The 16,894-nt window shown below is 38.3% G+C and overlaps 1 protein-coding gene across 1 annotated transcript; it reads left to right on the forward strand.

Moving 5' to 3' along the window:
* The first annotated feature begins 343 nt into the window (after window positions 1–343).
* Window positions 344–16,845, forward strand: KLHL41 (kelch like family member 41). The gene is made up of 6 exons (XM_011221377.3): window positions 344–1,544; window positions 4,970–5,127; window positions 5,251–5,358; window positions 9,641–9,826; window positions 11,872–12,018; window positions 16,185–16,845. The coding sequence occupies exons 1-6, from the start codon at window positions 435–437 to the stop codon at window positions 16,294–16,296; spliced, it is 1,821 nt and encodes a 606-aa protein (XP_011219679.1). The 5' UTR covers window positions 344–434; the 3' UTR covers window positions 16,297–16,845.
* The last annotated feature ends 49 nt before the right edge of the window (window positions 16,846–16,894 follow it).

The raw sequence follows: 16,894 nt of genomic DNA on the forward strand, positions 1-16,894 counted from the left end.
GTTAATTCAGACAGCCAGGGAGTTTGCCACTAGACCATTTTTAGCAGACTGACTCATTTTTATGATCCAGTTTTCTGTCAGTTCAATAAACACTTTCTTTAAACATGCCTTTATTGGCATATGTTCTAACGCTTTATGTATCTTAAAGCTTCCCACTTCATTTAAATCTCTTGTTTCTTAGCTGTTTCCTTAGTGATTAAAAGTTCCAGTTGTTCCCTTCAATCTATGACAGCTGCAAGAACAACTCTTCTTTCCAAACTAGCTCTCCTGAATTCCCGTTGTTAGAGTTGGTCTCTATATTTAGCTGGTGGGATTAAATTGCAAAGGCTTCAAGCTGGGCAAAGCACACTGATCTGCCTTTTTACAGCTAGACCTGTGTGCTGCAAGGAGCTCGGGCCTTCAGTGTCCCCTTCCTTACCCAGGTTACTCACAAAATGGATTCCCAGCGGGAACTCACAGAGGAACTGCGGCTTTACCAATCCACCCTTCTTCAGGATGGTCTAAAAGATCTCCTGGAGGAAAAAAAATTCATCGATTGCACCCTAAAAGCAGGTGACAAAAGTCTTCCTTGCCACAGATTGATTTTGTCAGCTTGTAGCCCTTACTTCCGTGAGTATTTTTTATCTGAAATGGATGAGGGGAAAAAGAAGGAGGTCGTGTTAGATAACGTGGATCCTGCTGTCCTGGACTTAATCATCAAGTACCTGTACTCCGCCAGTATTGATCTCAACGATGGAAATGTGCAAGATATCTTTGCCCTGGCCAGCCGCTTTCAGATCCCCTCGGTGTTCACTGTCTGTGTGTCTTATCTTCAGAAAAGACTTGCTCCTGGTAACTGTCTAGCCATCTTAAGATTAGGACTTCTTCTTGACTGCCCGAGACTCGCCATCTCTGCTCGTGAATTTGTGTCTGATCGCTTTGTACAGATTTGTAAGGAAGAGGACTTTATGCAGCTATCTCCACAGGAACTGATCTCCGTCATTTCAAATGACAGCCTAAATGTAGAAAAGGAAGAAGCAGTATTTGAGGCAGTGATGAAATGGGTGCGAACAGACAAAGAAAACAGGGTTAAAAACCTTAATGAAGTGTTTGATTGTATCCGTTTTCGCCTTATGACAGAAAAATATTTTAAAGATCATGTTGAGAAAGATGATATAATTAAAAGCAGCCCAGAACTCCAGAAAAAAATCAAAGTTCTCAAAGATGCCTTCGCGGGCAAACTCCCAGAACCTAGCAAAAATGCAGAGAAGGCTGGGGCTGGTGAGGTGAATGGTGATGTTGGTGACGAAGATTTACTTCCCGGTTACCTGAATGACATTCCCAGGCATGGAATGTTTGTCAAAGACCTCATCCTCCTGGTTAATGACACAGCTGCAGTGGCTTACGATCCCACAGAAAATGAGTGCTACCTCACTGCGCTGGCTGAGCAGATCCCCAGAAATCATTCTAGCATTGTTACCCAACAAAATCAGGTGTATGTGGTAGGAGGACTATATGTGGACGAAGAAAATAAAGATCAACCTCTACAGTCCTACTTCTTCCAGGTAAGAAGGGCTGTTTTTATAAAAGTAGAGGCATAAAGGACACTGTTCTTTACCAACTCCTGTTAGCTGATGTGTGAATTATTCAGGCTGCTTGCGTTTTATTCTACTTGATTTCCTATTCCAGTCCCTTGCACTTTTGCTACTTCGAGAGTTGACAAATATTTAAATCAGTTAATAGCTTGTTAATATTTAATAAAAGGTTTGGTGAAGAATGAGGTTCTAATTAATGTGTAAGTGATGACTCAAGGTTTTCTTTATATTCTCACCCAAAATGTCAAGACTATAGCTGATGGTGACTATAATCTTTCAAAACCCAGTGTTTTAGTAAAACTTTAATATCGTATTGCTTTTCTGAAAAATAGGTTAATGTATTTCCCTAAATCATAGTACTTTACACATTACAGAAATGATAATTGATCAGATTTTCAGCCTTTTTCCAGGTTTTCTTGAACTGATCTAAGTTCTTGAAGGTAGCACTTTCTCTTTTATGTTTACGGTCTAAAATATAAATTTGTTGAAAATGAAGAGAACTTATGTACTTAATTTACACACTTTGGGTTACCTTCTGGGAAAAAGTATACCAGTGTCACTAATTTGAATTCATTAATTATACTTAGAAATGTTTATTTTTGATGATTTTTTTTTAAGTAGGCTCCATACCTAGTGTGGAGCCCAACGCTGGGCTTGAACTCATGACTCTGAGATCAAGACCTGAGCTGAGATCAAGACTCAGATGCTTAAAGGACTGAGCCACCCAGGCGCCCCATTAATTTTTATTTGTGACAAGTGACCACATGTATTTGGATCAGACTTGTACTTAGACATTATTGCAAGTTAATCTGTTTTGTGAAACCACAGAAGTGTCCAAGAAAACAAATCCTCCAAACTAATAGATTCTTTGTGGTTTGTTTTAAGGAGTTTGTTTCATATTATCAACGCATTATATTTTATCAGTTTATGAAGAATCAGTTGCTTAACCTTTATCTTTAATAATGCCAATACCCATACTTTATAGCTTACAGCTACAGAAAAGTTTGTTTAGGTCATAGCTACCCATAGCCTGAGGTTTATGGGCCCTTGAGTTGGAAAGGCCAAAGATAAGTGTAGAATGTCATATCACAGTCACTGTGTGCTCTCAGAGTATGTGACATGCTGTGCATTCACAAAATACTACCTTTAACCAGCTTTTTCTAATCTTGAAAAATGTAATAATACACATTAATCATGATTCTTCATTTTCAAAGTTCTGTTGAAGAGTGTTAACTACAAAATATAAAAATAAAATAGAAGCCGTAATCATAAGTGTTTGAATGCAAGCCAGAAAATTTCCTAAGCCCTAATTTTAAATTCACTGAAATTTCAGAAAAGCCAAATTCAATTTAAAAGGCAATAATTATATCTAGGATGTAAAAATGACGTCAAAACACAGATGGACAAAAACAAAAAATAAAAAAATACAGATGGACAGGTATCTAGAAATCATAGATCCAAGAAATACTTATAGTCTTATCTTTATTCTCTTCTATCTTGTTACTACTCTTACTTTTATTGTCAAAGCTTCTCATTTCTGTTCCAAGAAACCTGTTTGATGTTCTTTATAGCTACAAAAACAGTTATACAAAGTTGAAAAGATCGACTTCTTGTCATTGCCCATGGCTTGCTCCTCTTAAAAGGCACAAATATTGCAACAAGATGCCAGGATAAAACACCTGACTGCAAAAAGAGTTATTTGTGACTCACAAGAAAATGCATGTATGAGAATGTCAGGTTTTATATTGTATTTTTCTGCTTGGTCACATCTGTTGAAAATGTTTTAAGTTAGGAGTAATGTGATCTTTGATTGTATGCTATAAATAGATGATGAGAATTTTTTACCTGGGTAAGAGAGGGGATTTTTTTCATAGAATTAATAGATGCATCAATTTTTGAATAGCACTCCATCTTAAAGTAATCTAGGTCCAAACCCTGATCTTCAGGATGAGGAAACTAGAGCCAGAGAGGTTAAATAGCTTGACAGCTCATCTATAAAAGAGCCTCGTGGTCAGTCTCCTGTTACGTTGGCTGTAGTAAGTGCCCTAACTGGGGGTCGCATGGGGATGTGGGCAGTACTGTCCAGCGTGGGCAGTATACCCTCCAGTCTGGGATTATAATGGCTACTGTTCCCATTTAAAAAAAAAAAACCAGTGAATTTATACTGCTTCTATTTGAATATCACTTAAAAGCTCTGTGAGCATTTAGTACAAAGCCTGTCACGGAGCCAAGACTTTATAAATGTCCATTATTTCTACTGGAGTACGCACCACTTTCTTGATCAAAGAATTTGTTTTCAAAAATAAAAACATTAGGGCTCACAATCTAGGTGTTAAAATTCGTGAATGCAGAGCTAACAATGCACATGTGAGGAATAAACTCATCGTGTCTAGTCTTAATTAGTGCTTTGCTTTAACCGGAGTTACTAGGCGAGATACATACAGACTTCTACAGAGATCCCTCCCTTGACCGCAACCTTTAATGTCTGCACCTACTCTTGGTATCCAGTTATTCTGGGGTTTATTCCTTTTTCTTCTGCTACGCAGAAGTAGCACTACAGAGAACCACGGATCTGTAACAGCACTCCCTCATGATGCAGTGTTCTCATGCCTTGGTGTCCCCAAATGCAAACGGACAAAATCTCGTAGTGACCAATAGTAAATGCTGAAACTGATGCCGGCCATACCAGAACGATCTACAAGAGCATCAGCACTAAGAGCTGTCTTAGGCTTGCAGAAGTGGCAGTAGCAAAAACAAGCAAGTTGCTTCCTAAGATAATTTTTTTTTAAGATAGAGACAAAGGTATTTCAAATGACTTCCAACAAAAGATGAGGAGGTTATAGCTGTTAACTCCTGCCTATGTCAGAAGTAGTAAAGCAAAACTGAGAGAACCTAAACAAATTTTGAAGAAAAGAAAAAAGATGTTGCCTAACATCCCAGTTGTCTGTGGACTGAGCGACAGGTCCAGCTGTCCTGGGTGCCGGCTTGGGGAGCGTGTTAAATATAGCATTCGGGGGTCACTCACGTACTGTGACCCTCCCTACAGTGACAGCCTCTCTTTCCCCAACGCCCTACAAGTATTACGATGCCTTTTTAGAACCTGAAGAAGGCAATATGGGAAGAAACTTTGACAAGGAACCTGACAGTTCTAACTGACCTCTAGTGACTCTATTCTCTCCTTCCTTTCTGCAGACTTTGTAGCCAAGTAGATGTCCTCACTTTTCTTGGTAGTCCATAGGTAAATATGAGACTTTCGGATTGCAGTTTTATTTTACCTGCAACATCTTTGACTATCTCATGTGTTCTACACAACACGTAAAGTCTAGCATATATCTTGGTACAACTGTAATTTTTTTCTAACAAGTTCCACAATTCTTCATATGTTTTTCTTTCAGCTTGATAACATAACATCTGAATGGGTTGGACTTCCACCCCTGCCTTCAGCCAGGTGTCTCTTTGGTCTGGGAGAGGTGGATGACAAAATCTATGTAGTTGCAGGCAAAGATCTTCAAACAGAGGCTTCGCTGGATTCAGTATTATGCTATGATCCCGTGTAAGTTGACATGACATTCCTGTTTCCTAAGCATTCGGGTATATGAGTGCCTATTACATATTCATAATTTTAGACCCTGGCATTAACAGAAAGCACAGAAATTCTATTATCTTTTCATTGCAGGGCTGCAAAGTGGAATGAAGTTAAAAAACTGCCTATCAAAGTCTATGGCCACAGTGTGATTTCACATAAGGGGATGATATATTGTCTAGGAGGAAAGACAGATGACAAGTAAGTACCTTAAAATCTCCTTATGGCTTACATCCAAATGATTTTTTTTAAACCTTTGTGTTTGTTTGTTTTTTAAGTAAGTTCTACCCCCAATGTGGGGCTTGAATTCACAACCCGGAGATCAAAATTTGCATGCTCTACTGACTGAGCCAGCTAGGCACCCATCCAAATTATTTTTTAATGCGAGAGTTCTTTTCTTCTTTCATTTGAATCTACATACTGAAATGGGACTTGGTTCTCACCCGTAATATTTTGGAAGTTAAAGTTTCAAAATAAAAATTTGAAAAGCTATTGGAGGATATTATAAATGATTTCTAAGGGAAACTGAAGGGAAATTTAAATAAAATTTAAAAGTTGCTCACATGGGGTGCCTAGGTAGCTCAGTTGGCTAAGCATCCCACTCTTGATTTCAGCTCGGGTCATGATCTCAGCATTGGGCCCAGCATTGGGCTCCTCTCAGCACAGACCCTGCTTGAGATTCTCTCCTTCTCCCTCTGCCGCTCCCCCTGTTCTCTTTCTCTAAAATAAATAAAATCTTTTTAAAAAGTTGCTAAAGTAAATTTGTAGATTCCAGCATATTGCTAGGAATTGGCATCGTATCTTATCTTATGATATCTCCATCATAAACATTCTTACAGTGAAAAAGCAGCATTTAGGAGCATAATCAAGTCTTTAATTGGACTACTTTTTAATTATATTTCACTACATTAAAACCAGTGGGCTTTCAGGGCACCTGGATGGCACAGTAGGTTAACCCTCGGACTCTTGGTTTCAGCTCATGTCGTGATCTCGGGTCCTGAGATCAAATCCCTAGTGGGGTGCCCTTAGTTGGGCTCCCCAAGTCAGGCTCCCCTTTCAGGGCACAGTCTGCTTGAGAGTCTCTTTCCCTCTCCCTCCGCCCCTCCCGCTCCTGCTCTTGCACTCTCTCTCCCTCTCTAAAATAAATTAATATATCTTAAAAAACAAAAACAAAAACACTGGGCTTTCTTATTCTCTTGGCCATAACTAAATAAAAATTAAGTGTACCTCTGTAATGTAATATTTAAAATATAACTGCTAAAGGGATAGTAGTACATAAAAATATTACAGATTTGTATTTTACATTCATAAGAGAGAATTTAGATAGGCGAGTTGAAAACTGGAAAGCATGGGGACTGAAAAGAGGGCAGTTATTTCCTAAACAATGTTTCACTGACTTTCTCCTAGACAGAGGGGATTTTCAAAACATTTACCAACTGGTCACAAAAAGGCACTGATCAAAACAGAACTGATCAAACAACTGCTACACCTGGTTCACCCACTAGTGCCCAGTGTCTTGTGAGGAAAACAGGATAAAAATCATATAACTTGATTTCTAGGCACCTTTCAAGGGATAGGTAATTAGGAAAAAGATTTTGCAACCCAAGGGGAGAAGTGAGTTCAGAATGCTCCAGCAGTCACTTAATTAAACCAGCAGCCCATCTGGTAAAATAAAGATTTTCAGTTTAAACAGTGAGAATTAAATTTCCTGCCCCTGAAAACTCTGCCTAATTTGGCTTGTCCTCATTTGCCCAGGTTGCTTAATAAATAAAGATGTCAATCCTGGAAAGGGAACGAGAATTAAGAATTACATAAACAAAGCAGGAAAGGAGAGTAAAATATGGAAATGTGCTAGAAATAACGAACTTTTTTTTTATTTCAATCTGAGTAATTTCTTTTTGCCTTCAGTGGCATTTTATTTTATTTATTTATTTTTTTTAATAGTTTTTATTTTGTTACATTAGTCACCATACAGTACATCCCCAGTTTTTTTTTTTTTTTTAAAGATTTTATTTATTTATTCGACAGAGATAGAGACAGCCAGCGAGAGAGGGAACACAAGCAGGGGGAGTGGGAGAGGAAGAAGCAGGCCCACAGCAGAGGAGCCTGATGTGGGGCTCGATCCCATAACGCCAGGATCACGCCCTGAGCCGAAGGCAGACGCCCAACCGCTGTGCCACCCAGGCGCCCCCATCCCCAGTTTTTGATGCAATGTTCCATGATTTATTACTTGCGTATAACACCCAGTGCACCATGCAATATGTGCCCTCCTTAATACCCATCACCGGCCTATCCCAATCCCCCACCCCCTCCCCTCTGAAGCCCTCAGTTTATTTCCCAGAGTCCATAGTCTCTCATGGTTCATTCCCCCTTCTGTTTACCCCCCCCTTCATTCTTCCCTCCCTTCTCCTACCAATCTTCCTATTTCTTATATTCCATAAATAAGTGTAACCATATGATAATTGTCTTTCTCTGCGAACTTTATATGCTGAGTGAATAATTCATGGTCATTACTAAATTAAAATGACAAATAGCACAGGAAATGTGATTTTAAAAAGCAATGGAAACCTAAAAAACAAACAAAAAATGAAAAAAACAACCAAACAGAAACAGACTCATGGATACAGGAAACAAACTGGTGGTTACCAGACGGGGAAGGGTTGCAAATGGGAGGATAATATTGTAATAACTTTGTATGGTAACTAGACTTACCATGGGTGATCATTTCATAATGTATAAAAATATCAAATCACTGTGATATATACCTGAAACTAATGGGATATGGTATGTCAGCTATACTTCAATCAAAAAATAAAGTAAAAATAAATCACTAATTGCTGAAAAAAATAATGGACTTTTATACAGTCTAACCATATTCAAAGATAACATATTCTGAAATTTTGATATTTTCCTTAATCCCAGCTATACCCATCAAATAACTATTTAAAGGAAGGCCACATTACAAACTTACTCCGTGCAAAATCTTATTTTGGGTATTTTTCCTGAGTAAATTTTCTGAGTAAATGGAATGGAAAATGTGTATTAAGCGGTGTTCTGACTTTGGAAATGTAGTGACCCTGCCAAATGATTTAAATTGTTTCCTTCAAGTGGTATTAGTAACTAGGAAATTGATATGTCAGTAAAAGCATTCAGGTCTGACATTGTCAGTAAGAATATATTAATCTTGAGAATATGATTAACCAAGACAACATTGCTTGACGAATGCCAAAGTCAAGAACTTTGAAATGAGTCATTATCTAAAAGTAAGCACTGAATTGCACTAGTTAACACCACTGAATTTGAAGAACATGATTTTGTAATCATGCCCTTGTCAAGGAGTTTTAAAGTAATACTTATAGCCAAATGTTAGAGGAAATGCTTCTACTCCAAACACCTGGTCTTTCATAAGACTAAACAAAAAAGTTGTCCTCACAAAAAATTGGGGGTTTTGTTTGATTTTGGCTTTACCAACTGTATCCAGGGGTGCCTGGCTGGTTCAGTTGGTAAAGCATGTGATTCTTGGTCTTGGGGTTGTGAGTTCAAGCCCCATTTGGGCATAAAGTTTACTTTAAAAAAAGTAAAAACAGGGGCACTTGGGTGGCTCAGATGGTTAAGCGTCTGCCTTTGGCTCAGGTCATGATCTCCAGGTCCTGGGATTGAGCCCCGAGTTGGGCTCCCTGCTCAGAGAGAACCTGTCTCTCCCTCTGCCTCTGCCACTCCGCCCACTTGTGCTCACTCTCTCTGTCTCTCTCAAATGAATAAGTAAAATCTTAAAAAGCAAAAACAAAACAAAAAACCCCACAAATATATCCAGTTAATTAATTATTATTTAGCATTTTGAACTCCCATCAGTAAACTATGGATAACTTTAAGGAACCATAAGGAACATACTAAGAATAATTCAGATGAGTACAGGTTTTCCTGGTAGCATTCAGCATATAAAACTGTTCTCATTACTCATCTACTCAGATGACTGGTTGTCTAATCTATAGTCCCAGATTTCTTCAAATGCATTGGTATATTAGTGGTATACTAAAATGAAATGAGCCATCATATGACATAAAGTTAAAATAGGTACTTTCATACCTAATTTTTTTTAAAATTAATTGATTCATTCCCAGGAGATTCAAATAATAAGATAAGCTTTCATTTTTGTTACTTGGCACAATAAAGGGTTTATGAATTTTTTTTAACTCTATTCCTGTCTTCCATTGAATTTAGCAGCAGGCAAATAGGATTAAAATCTACTCTGCCTGGGCAATTGCCAAAAGGAAATTTACCCTACCTTCCAGTAGTACAATTAAGTTCCTCACATTTGGAATTGTCCTTCACTTGTGTCATATGTTCGGATTAAGAATACTTTTGAGTTTTTCTAATTCTGTTTTATGTATTTCAGATGGGAAGTAAAGCGAAATGATTCTGAAGTAAACCTTCAGAAAAGGAAGGTTCTAAAAGGACCATTTGTTTTCTTTTCTATTTACAGGAAGTGCACAAACAGGGTGTTTATCTACAACCCCAAAAAAGGAGACTGGAAGGATCTGGCTCCAATGAAAACCCCTCGTTCCATGTTTGGCGTGGCAGTGCACAAAGGCAAAATTGTGATTGCGGGAGGTGTCACTGAAGATGGTCTTTCAGCTTCCGTGGAAGCTTTTGACCTCACAACCAATAAGTGAGTTGCTATATACTTACTACAGCATATGAATCGCTCTACTTTCTAACTTTGGATGAAAATTAAGCTTTCTACTTGGGACATGGGGAGAGGAGTGTAGGCAGGCAAGGATTAAGAGAAAGCATCTGGATCTCGGTTTCTTCTGTTACTGGGTGTGAAATGCCTAACATTCTGATGCATTATGTGTGTTTGCAACTTGGAACACATAACCCTCAAGTTAATGACAGAGTGTTCAATTTATCCTTGTTATTACTTTGTGAGTTTAGTCATGCAAAGATAGTACTTCTGAATAGTCATATGCATGTGGATGGATATACATGTCTCCATACGGTTATTTGATTTGAAATATGTAGTTTGTTTAAGGATGGAAAGACCTTCACTTAGCTTGTGGTATTCGTAAGGCGTGAATGTTTCAGAAATTTTTTTATGCTCTTTATAATTTTCTTAAAATGTTCAGGGGCACCTGGGTAGCTCAGTCCTTAAGCGTCTGCCTTCGGCTCAGGGCGTGATCCCAGCATTATGGGATCAAGCCCCACATCAGGCTCCTCTGCTGGGAGCCTGCTTCTTTCTCTCCCACTCCCCCTGCTTGTGTTCCCTCTCTCACTGGCTGTCTCTCTCTCTGTTAAATAAATAAATAAAATCTTTAAGAAAAATGTTCATATATATGATTTTACTGGCTTAAAGTTAATGTGAAAAGATATTTGACAGATATTCTTTGTGTAAAATTAGTCTTTTTCAAATTTTTGAGCTCAGTCATCTGGATAAGTATACAGGTTTTATACTCCTAGTTTAGCAATGAAGAAAAAATTAGAGCACTGTCATTACTTTTTTAAGGAACCATGTAATGCCTGATTACAAAATAGACTTTAGGATCTGAAAATCACCAAGGAATTTTTATGGGAAAGGATTTAAATGATCATTAAAAATCATCTTTTTTGAAAACTATATAGTATGGGTAAACACTCATAAGACGTTAAAAAGCACACAGAATGGTAAATACCCTATGCTCTTAGTTTTTTTCATACATATGTATAGATGTTTATATTTAAGTTTGTATGCTTTTTGAGAAATAACAAAATTACGTTAAAATGTTCCTTATTATTATTCTGGAGGCTATGATCATGGGTGGTATTTGTTTTCTTTTATGCCTTTCTGTATTTCCAGATGTTCTACAGTGTACATATACTATTTTTATAGTTAGAGATAATATGTTCAGAGTAAAGGTCCACTTTTAATGTCTGAGTAAAAATAGAGAGTTGCCAAAATGATTAACTCATTCTAGACTCTTGAGCCTTCTAATTTTTTTGATTTTATCGTTAGTTGTCCTATTTCATATGGCTGTTAACATTAAAAAGTTTCCTTAAATCCTTTATTTAAAAAATATGAAGTATAAGTTATTAAAAAGAAAATTACCAACCCTAGTTTCTAAACTAGAATAACACAAGGTTAGTCACATGCCTTTATTCCAAAGGATTTAAAATTTCTTGAGAAATGATGGAAATCAGAGTTTCTAAAAATCTGTATTAGCATTCAAATGAAATCTAACACAGTAGGAGGCCTAGAACTGCCACAAAGCACCCACTGTTTATAGCCCCATTGCTGAACATGCTAACTGATGAAGATGAAATATTCCGGGGTTGACGTATTGAGAGCTTTCAATTTAATCTGGTTACAGCTTCCAAATAAAGGAATATTTAGATATTTTTCAGTAACAAACAACCTTCTAATTTTAGATGCCTTGCTACTTGAATTTTAAAATTAAAAAAAAATTTTTTTAAAGATTTTATTTAACAGAGAGAGAGACAGGCTGCAAGAGAGGGAACACAAGCAGGGGGAGTAGGAAAGGAAGAAGCATGCTCCCAGCGGAGGAACCTGATGTGGGGCTCGATCCCAGAATGCCGGGATCACGCCCTGAGTCAAAGGCAGACGCTTAACGACTGAGTCACCCAGGCGCCCCTTAAAATTAAAATTTTATATAATTACTTAGTAAATACATTTGGCATTTCCTTAGGTTTTACATTGACTCTATTTTCCATAATTCCTAGATGGGAAGTAATGACTGAATTTCCCCAAGAAAGAAGTTCCATCAGTCTGGTTGGCCTGGCTGGATCCCTGTATGCCATCGGTGGTTTTGCCATGATTCAACTGGAGTCTAAAGAGTTTGCACCCACTGAAGTCAATGACATATGGAAGTAAGTTTTTTTGACTCCCAATTTTCTGGACCAAATATTAAATCAAATAACTGATAACGGATAAAACAAACAGTTTTGCAGTAAAGAGTAGGCCAGACTTTCCCAACATGCTTCTTCTTGGTAGTAGACCAAACACTTTTCGGACCTAACTGGACTTTTGCACGTGCCACTTACTTGATGATCGAGTATTGCTTCTAATTGTGCCTGGGGAAGAACTTTTCTGGGCCTGTAAATCGGTAAAATAAGTAAAATAAGAGTTGGACCGCTGATCCTTAACCTCCACTCTAGCTCTCAAAGTGTAATGCTCAAGGCATCTGGTAGAGCAAAGGCTATTTCCAAACCTTTCTACCAGAGAGTACTTCATTTCCTAAGAAAACAGAGTTCTGAAGAAACATTTAACTTCTTGAGTTTTCCATGAATTCATTAATTCTATTTTGAATCTAATTTAAGTGGTTTTCCAGTTTTTGAGGATTCAGTTACAAAAGCTTTTTTAAAAAGAAAAAAGTGAAAAGTAGCAATCCATTTACCTCTCAGATAAGTGCTGGGCAGATGTCCCAAGTATGACATTTGCGGTTTTTACTCATTTGAGTATTTTAAAGTTAGGCTTGAAACAAATGTAGTATTTATACAGCATGTGGGGGATGGTGACTTTTACCATTGTTTCTAATGCTGTGAATATCCTCTGGAGACCAGGGTCCATACAGGAAGTTTTGGGAGCAGAAGTGTAGGTTGTGTCATGCACGGAGAGTCACATAGCTGGGCAGGGTATACGGTATGCAGATGTCTGGTTACCATTAGGGTACCACACGTGTCTGCCCAATGGTGCCTGCTGCCTTCAGCCCAGGAACTGTGCTTGCTGAGAAAAATTTATAGGAGGTAGAGCTCAGTTGCCTGAAATTTGTCATCCTTGCTACTTGAAATTGCCAAACTCATGCTTTCCCTCTCAGCTTAAAGTCCAGCCCCCGCTCTCAATGATGGATGCCCTTACCTGATCTGTCACCAGATTGTCCAGAACCTTGGACATACTCAAAGTATGGTTTATGACCAGCAGTGGTGGCATCTCCTGAGAGCTTCAATGCAGAATCCCAGGCCCCACACCAAACTTACACATTTAAATTTGTAGGTACAGCTTTAAAAGAGTGATCAGTGAGGACATACCACCAAGGCTGAGAGTGGAAAGTGGATATTATTGGTTCTAGACCTGACCCAGCACATGCCTTATTCCCTGGTGAACGGGAAGGTTGAAAAGCCCGTGGCTTAACCAAGCATTTATTTTATGCATCAAACATCATTTCCTTGTATTGTTGTGACTAGCTGTGTAGAGGACAAGAAAAAAAGTGGCTATAAAGGGAAGTTAACTATTATTCATCTCCCCCCAAAAAAGGAGGAGGAAGAAAAAGAAAGTGGAAATTTCCAGGGAAGAAAGAGGCTAGACTTAGGAAGAAGTTGGGATGGAAAAAGGCTGGAAGCAGTAGGAAAGAAAGAATGAAATAGTGGAGGGCTGAGGTGGTCAGGGTTTTCGGAAAACAGGAATGAATACCCGCAGTGAATAGGCAGTGATTCTTAACCCTGGCTGCACGTTAAAATCGCGTGGGATGCCTTTAAAATATTCCAGCGCCTAGACCTCAACGCAGGCCAATTAAATCAGGATTTCTGCAGTTAGGTCCTAAACCTTCTCAGGTGATTCTAATCTAATGAGAAACACTGGCGTTAGGGCATGGTGCCACCGATCAGCTGAATCCCACAGGACCCTCTGTGCTTCCTAACGGTGACCAAAATTCAACTTGCTTCAGCAGGAGGGCGTTGACGGCAGCAAAGGAGAGCATCTCCGCTAAACGTAGCCCTTACCTTGCTGAGGGGAGCCTGAATAGAGGGGTCCTCTCCGATGATGGTGTATTTTGCAATGAGGGCAGTGGTTCCTAACATTCACCTAGGGAGCTTCAACAAGTACTGACACCTCTTGTCCTACTTCTACTGACTATGGTTTAATTAGTCTAGGGTAGGGTCTGGGCTTTGAAACTTTGAAAAGACCCCTGGATGATTCTAATGTGCAGACGTGTCTAGGAACCACCAGATAGGGGCAAGAATACATTCATCACTGTCTGCCCGGCTGTAAAATTTTAAATTTAGGTACTGGTGTTTTCCACTTGGATGGAGCAATAACTCAAATCTTGCTGCATATTAGAATCACTTCAGGAACTTTGAAAAATGCTCATGCCCAGGCCATACTCCATACCAGTTAAGTGAATCTCTGGGGGTGAGAGCCAGGCATCAATATTTGTAATATCTCTAGGTGGTTGCAAATGTGCAAGTCAAGTTTGAGAATCAGTGATATGCTGTGGTTCCCAAGGCAGCATCAGCACCCCCTGGGTACTTGTTAAGATAATTCTCAAGCCTGAGATAATTCTCAGGTCTTACCTCAGATCTACAGAAACTCTGGGGATGGGGCCCAGCAATCTGTGTTCTAGCAGGCCCTCCAGGTGACTCAGATGTGCGCTTAAGTTGACAGCAACTGACCTGCAAAAAGGTGGCTGCCCACTTGTCCCCAACTTCCTAGTGAATCTACTTACACATGCAGAGATGAAATCAGAGACGGAAACTATCAGTCAGTATACCACATTCTAAACCTATAGACCCTCTTAGTGTGATGTGTAAAAAAGATTTTTTCCATTCTTATATTTTTTATTGAAATCTTTCCATTATGTAGGATTGACCAAGATGAAAGTAAAAATATAACTGCCAGGAAGCAAATGTTTTTTTAATTATTTTTTAAATTATTAACATATAACGTATTATTTGTTTCAGGGGTACAGGTCTGTGATTCATCAGTCTTACACAATTACACAGAGCTCACCACAACACAGACCCTCCCCAGTGTCCATCACCCAGCCACCCCTACCCCTACCCCCCTCCCCTCCAGCAACCAGGAAGCAAATGCTTTTAAGACTCATTTAACCTCCTATTGCTTAAATGTGGTCACTTTTTCATTAGGTCATTTAAAACCATTCCTTATCTTTTAGTGTGTTGCCCCAGATTTTGTAGAGATAATTAAGGTTCTTCCCTTTATTAGTGGTAAAATATTTTTGTCTACTTTTCTCAACATAAAAGTCACTTGGTGCGCAGTGCAAATATTAAGATTAAATTTGGACCACTGATGAAATTAAGTCAGAGAGCACATATCTTACATAGGTATCAGCTAATTTTAAAAATTATTACTTTAAATCTTATTCATCATCATAGAATGATTTGGGGGTATTTCCTATGTGTCAACTATTGATAGCTTCTGGAGGAGGGGAGGATACCAAGGTGAATAAGATATGTTACTTGCCCTCAAGTACCCTTGAGCTTGTTGAGAACATAAATATAAGGGAAAAAATTAAGAGAATAACTGCTATAATAAATACTATATAAAGGACAATGTGAGAAGTGAAGGGAAAGCTACAAACTCTGCTTGAGGAAGGCGAGGAAGGCTTCAGAGAGAAGGCAGCATTTAGGATTCCTCATGCAGAGAAGGCATTCCAGGCACCAGGCAGAGTAGAGGCACACATATTTCAAAGCAATTCTAAGTTGTCTGTATCTTTGTAACAGTGACTATTCCCCCAAGGGAACAACCTAATGTTAGTTCTTACTGAACATCAAGTGCAAAATCTAAGAGTAGTACTCACACAGGACATGAAAGGGGAGGGGAGTGGATTCTTCTGGAGTGATCACTAGTGTCGGGTGCTATGTTGGGCACAAGTGTATTGGAACAATTGAAATTATAATCAAGGTGACTAGCCATCCCTGTTCTTCCCAGTTCTTACTCTTAAGGTAGAGTCGGCTGACCTTGACTCATAGAGACCAGCCATCATTATCGGTCCAAAGGTGAATAGTTGATTGCTTAACTATTACTCTTCATCTCGGAACAGTCTTTGATTCCCACAGAAGGCTTAACTGCCTAACCAACCAGATTAAATACCATGACAGTAGTTCAGACATATACTTATTCAGAGAAAGCATCTTTGGGGAGGAATTCAAATGTGACTTTACCAGTCAGGCACATCCTCTTCTGGACAAGAGCCAAGAGGGTTTTCTTGAAAACCCGTATTTGTATATTTAATACAAGGAAACCTACAGAACTATCTATTCGTAAACTGCTAATTGATTACTTTTTCTTTCTCCATCAGGTATGAAGATGATAAAAAGGAATGGGCTGGGATGTTGAAGGAAATACGTTATGCTTCAGGAGCTAGTTGCCTAGCAACACGTTTAAACCTCTTCAAACTGTCTAAACTATAAACAGGGAGATGAAAAAACACGATAGAATGGGATGTGTTTTGTTTGGAAATAGGGCTTTAATTTATTCTGTTTTTCAAAAGCCCATGCAGAGATTCATATAGAAATTATTAACTAAATTACTGTCCATGAGGTTAGCAGTGGGCATCAAAACCTCAAAGTCATTGAATCTTCAGTGTAATGATCATTGTTTAAAACCATTTTCTAGTAAGAAATTAAATATTAAGTTGGATTGTTTCTTTTGTTAATCTGTCTCAGTCAACTGTAAAGGAGGTTTCTAAATTTGAGTTGTTTACTAATTCTTTCATTTGCATTGTTACGGTAACTTTACACTCATTTTCTATTATAAATTAAATTGGAATGGAATATTTACATTTACATTTTTTTAATGTTTAAAATATCAAATATCACTTTCCCTTGTGCTTCAAGATATGACAAGAATCCTATGCATTATGTTAAAGATTACATGCCATGAGAAAACTTTGGAAATGCTTTTTAAGAAGTATAATAAATGGGTCTCATTTGAAGGGGAAAAATCTCTAAGTAGTCAAATTCAAGTGGTCTTTCTTTTTTCTCCATTCCATTTGTGATACTAGTACGT

The sequence above is a fragment of the Ailuropoda melanoleuca genome, chromosome 2 (assembly GCF_002007445.2).
Source record: "Ailuropoda melanoleuca isolate Jingjing chromosome 2, ASM200744v2, whole genome shotgun sequence".
Classification (NCBI taxonomy): domain Eukaryota; kingdom Metazoa; phylum Chordata; class Mammalia; order Carnivora; family Ursidae; genus Ailuropoda; species Ailuropoda melanoleuca.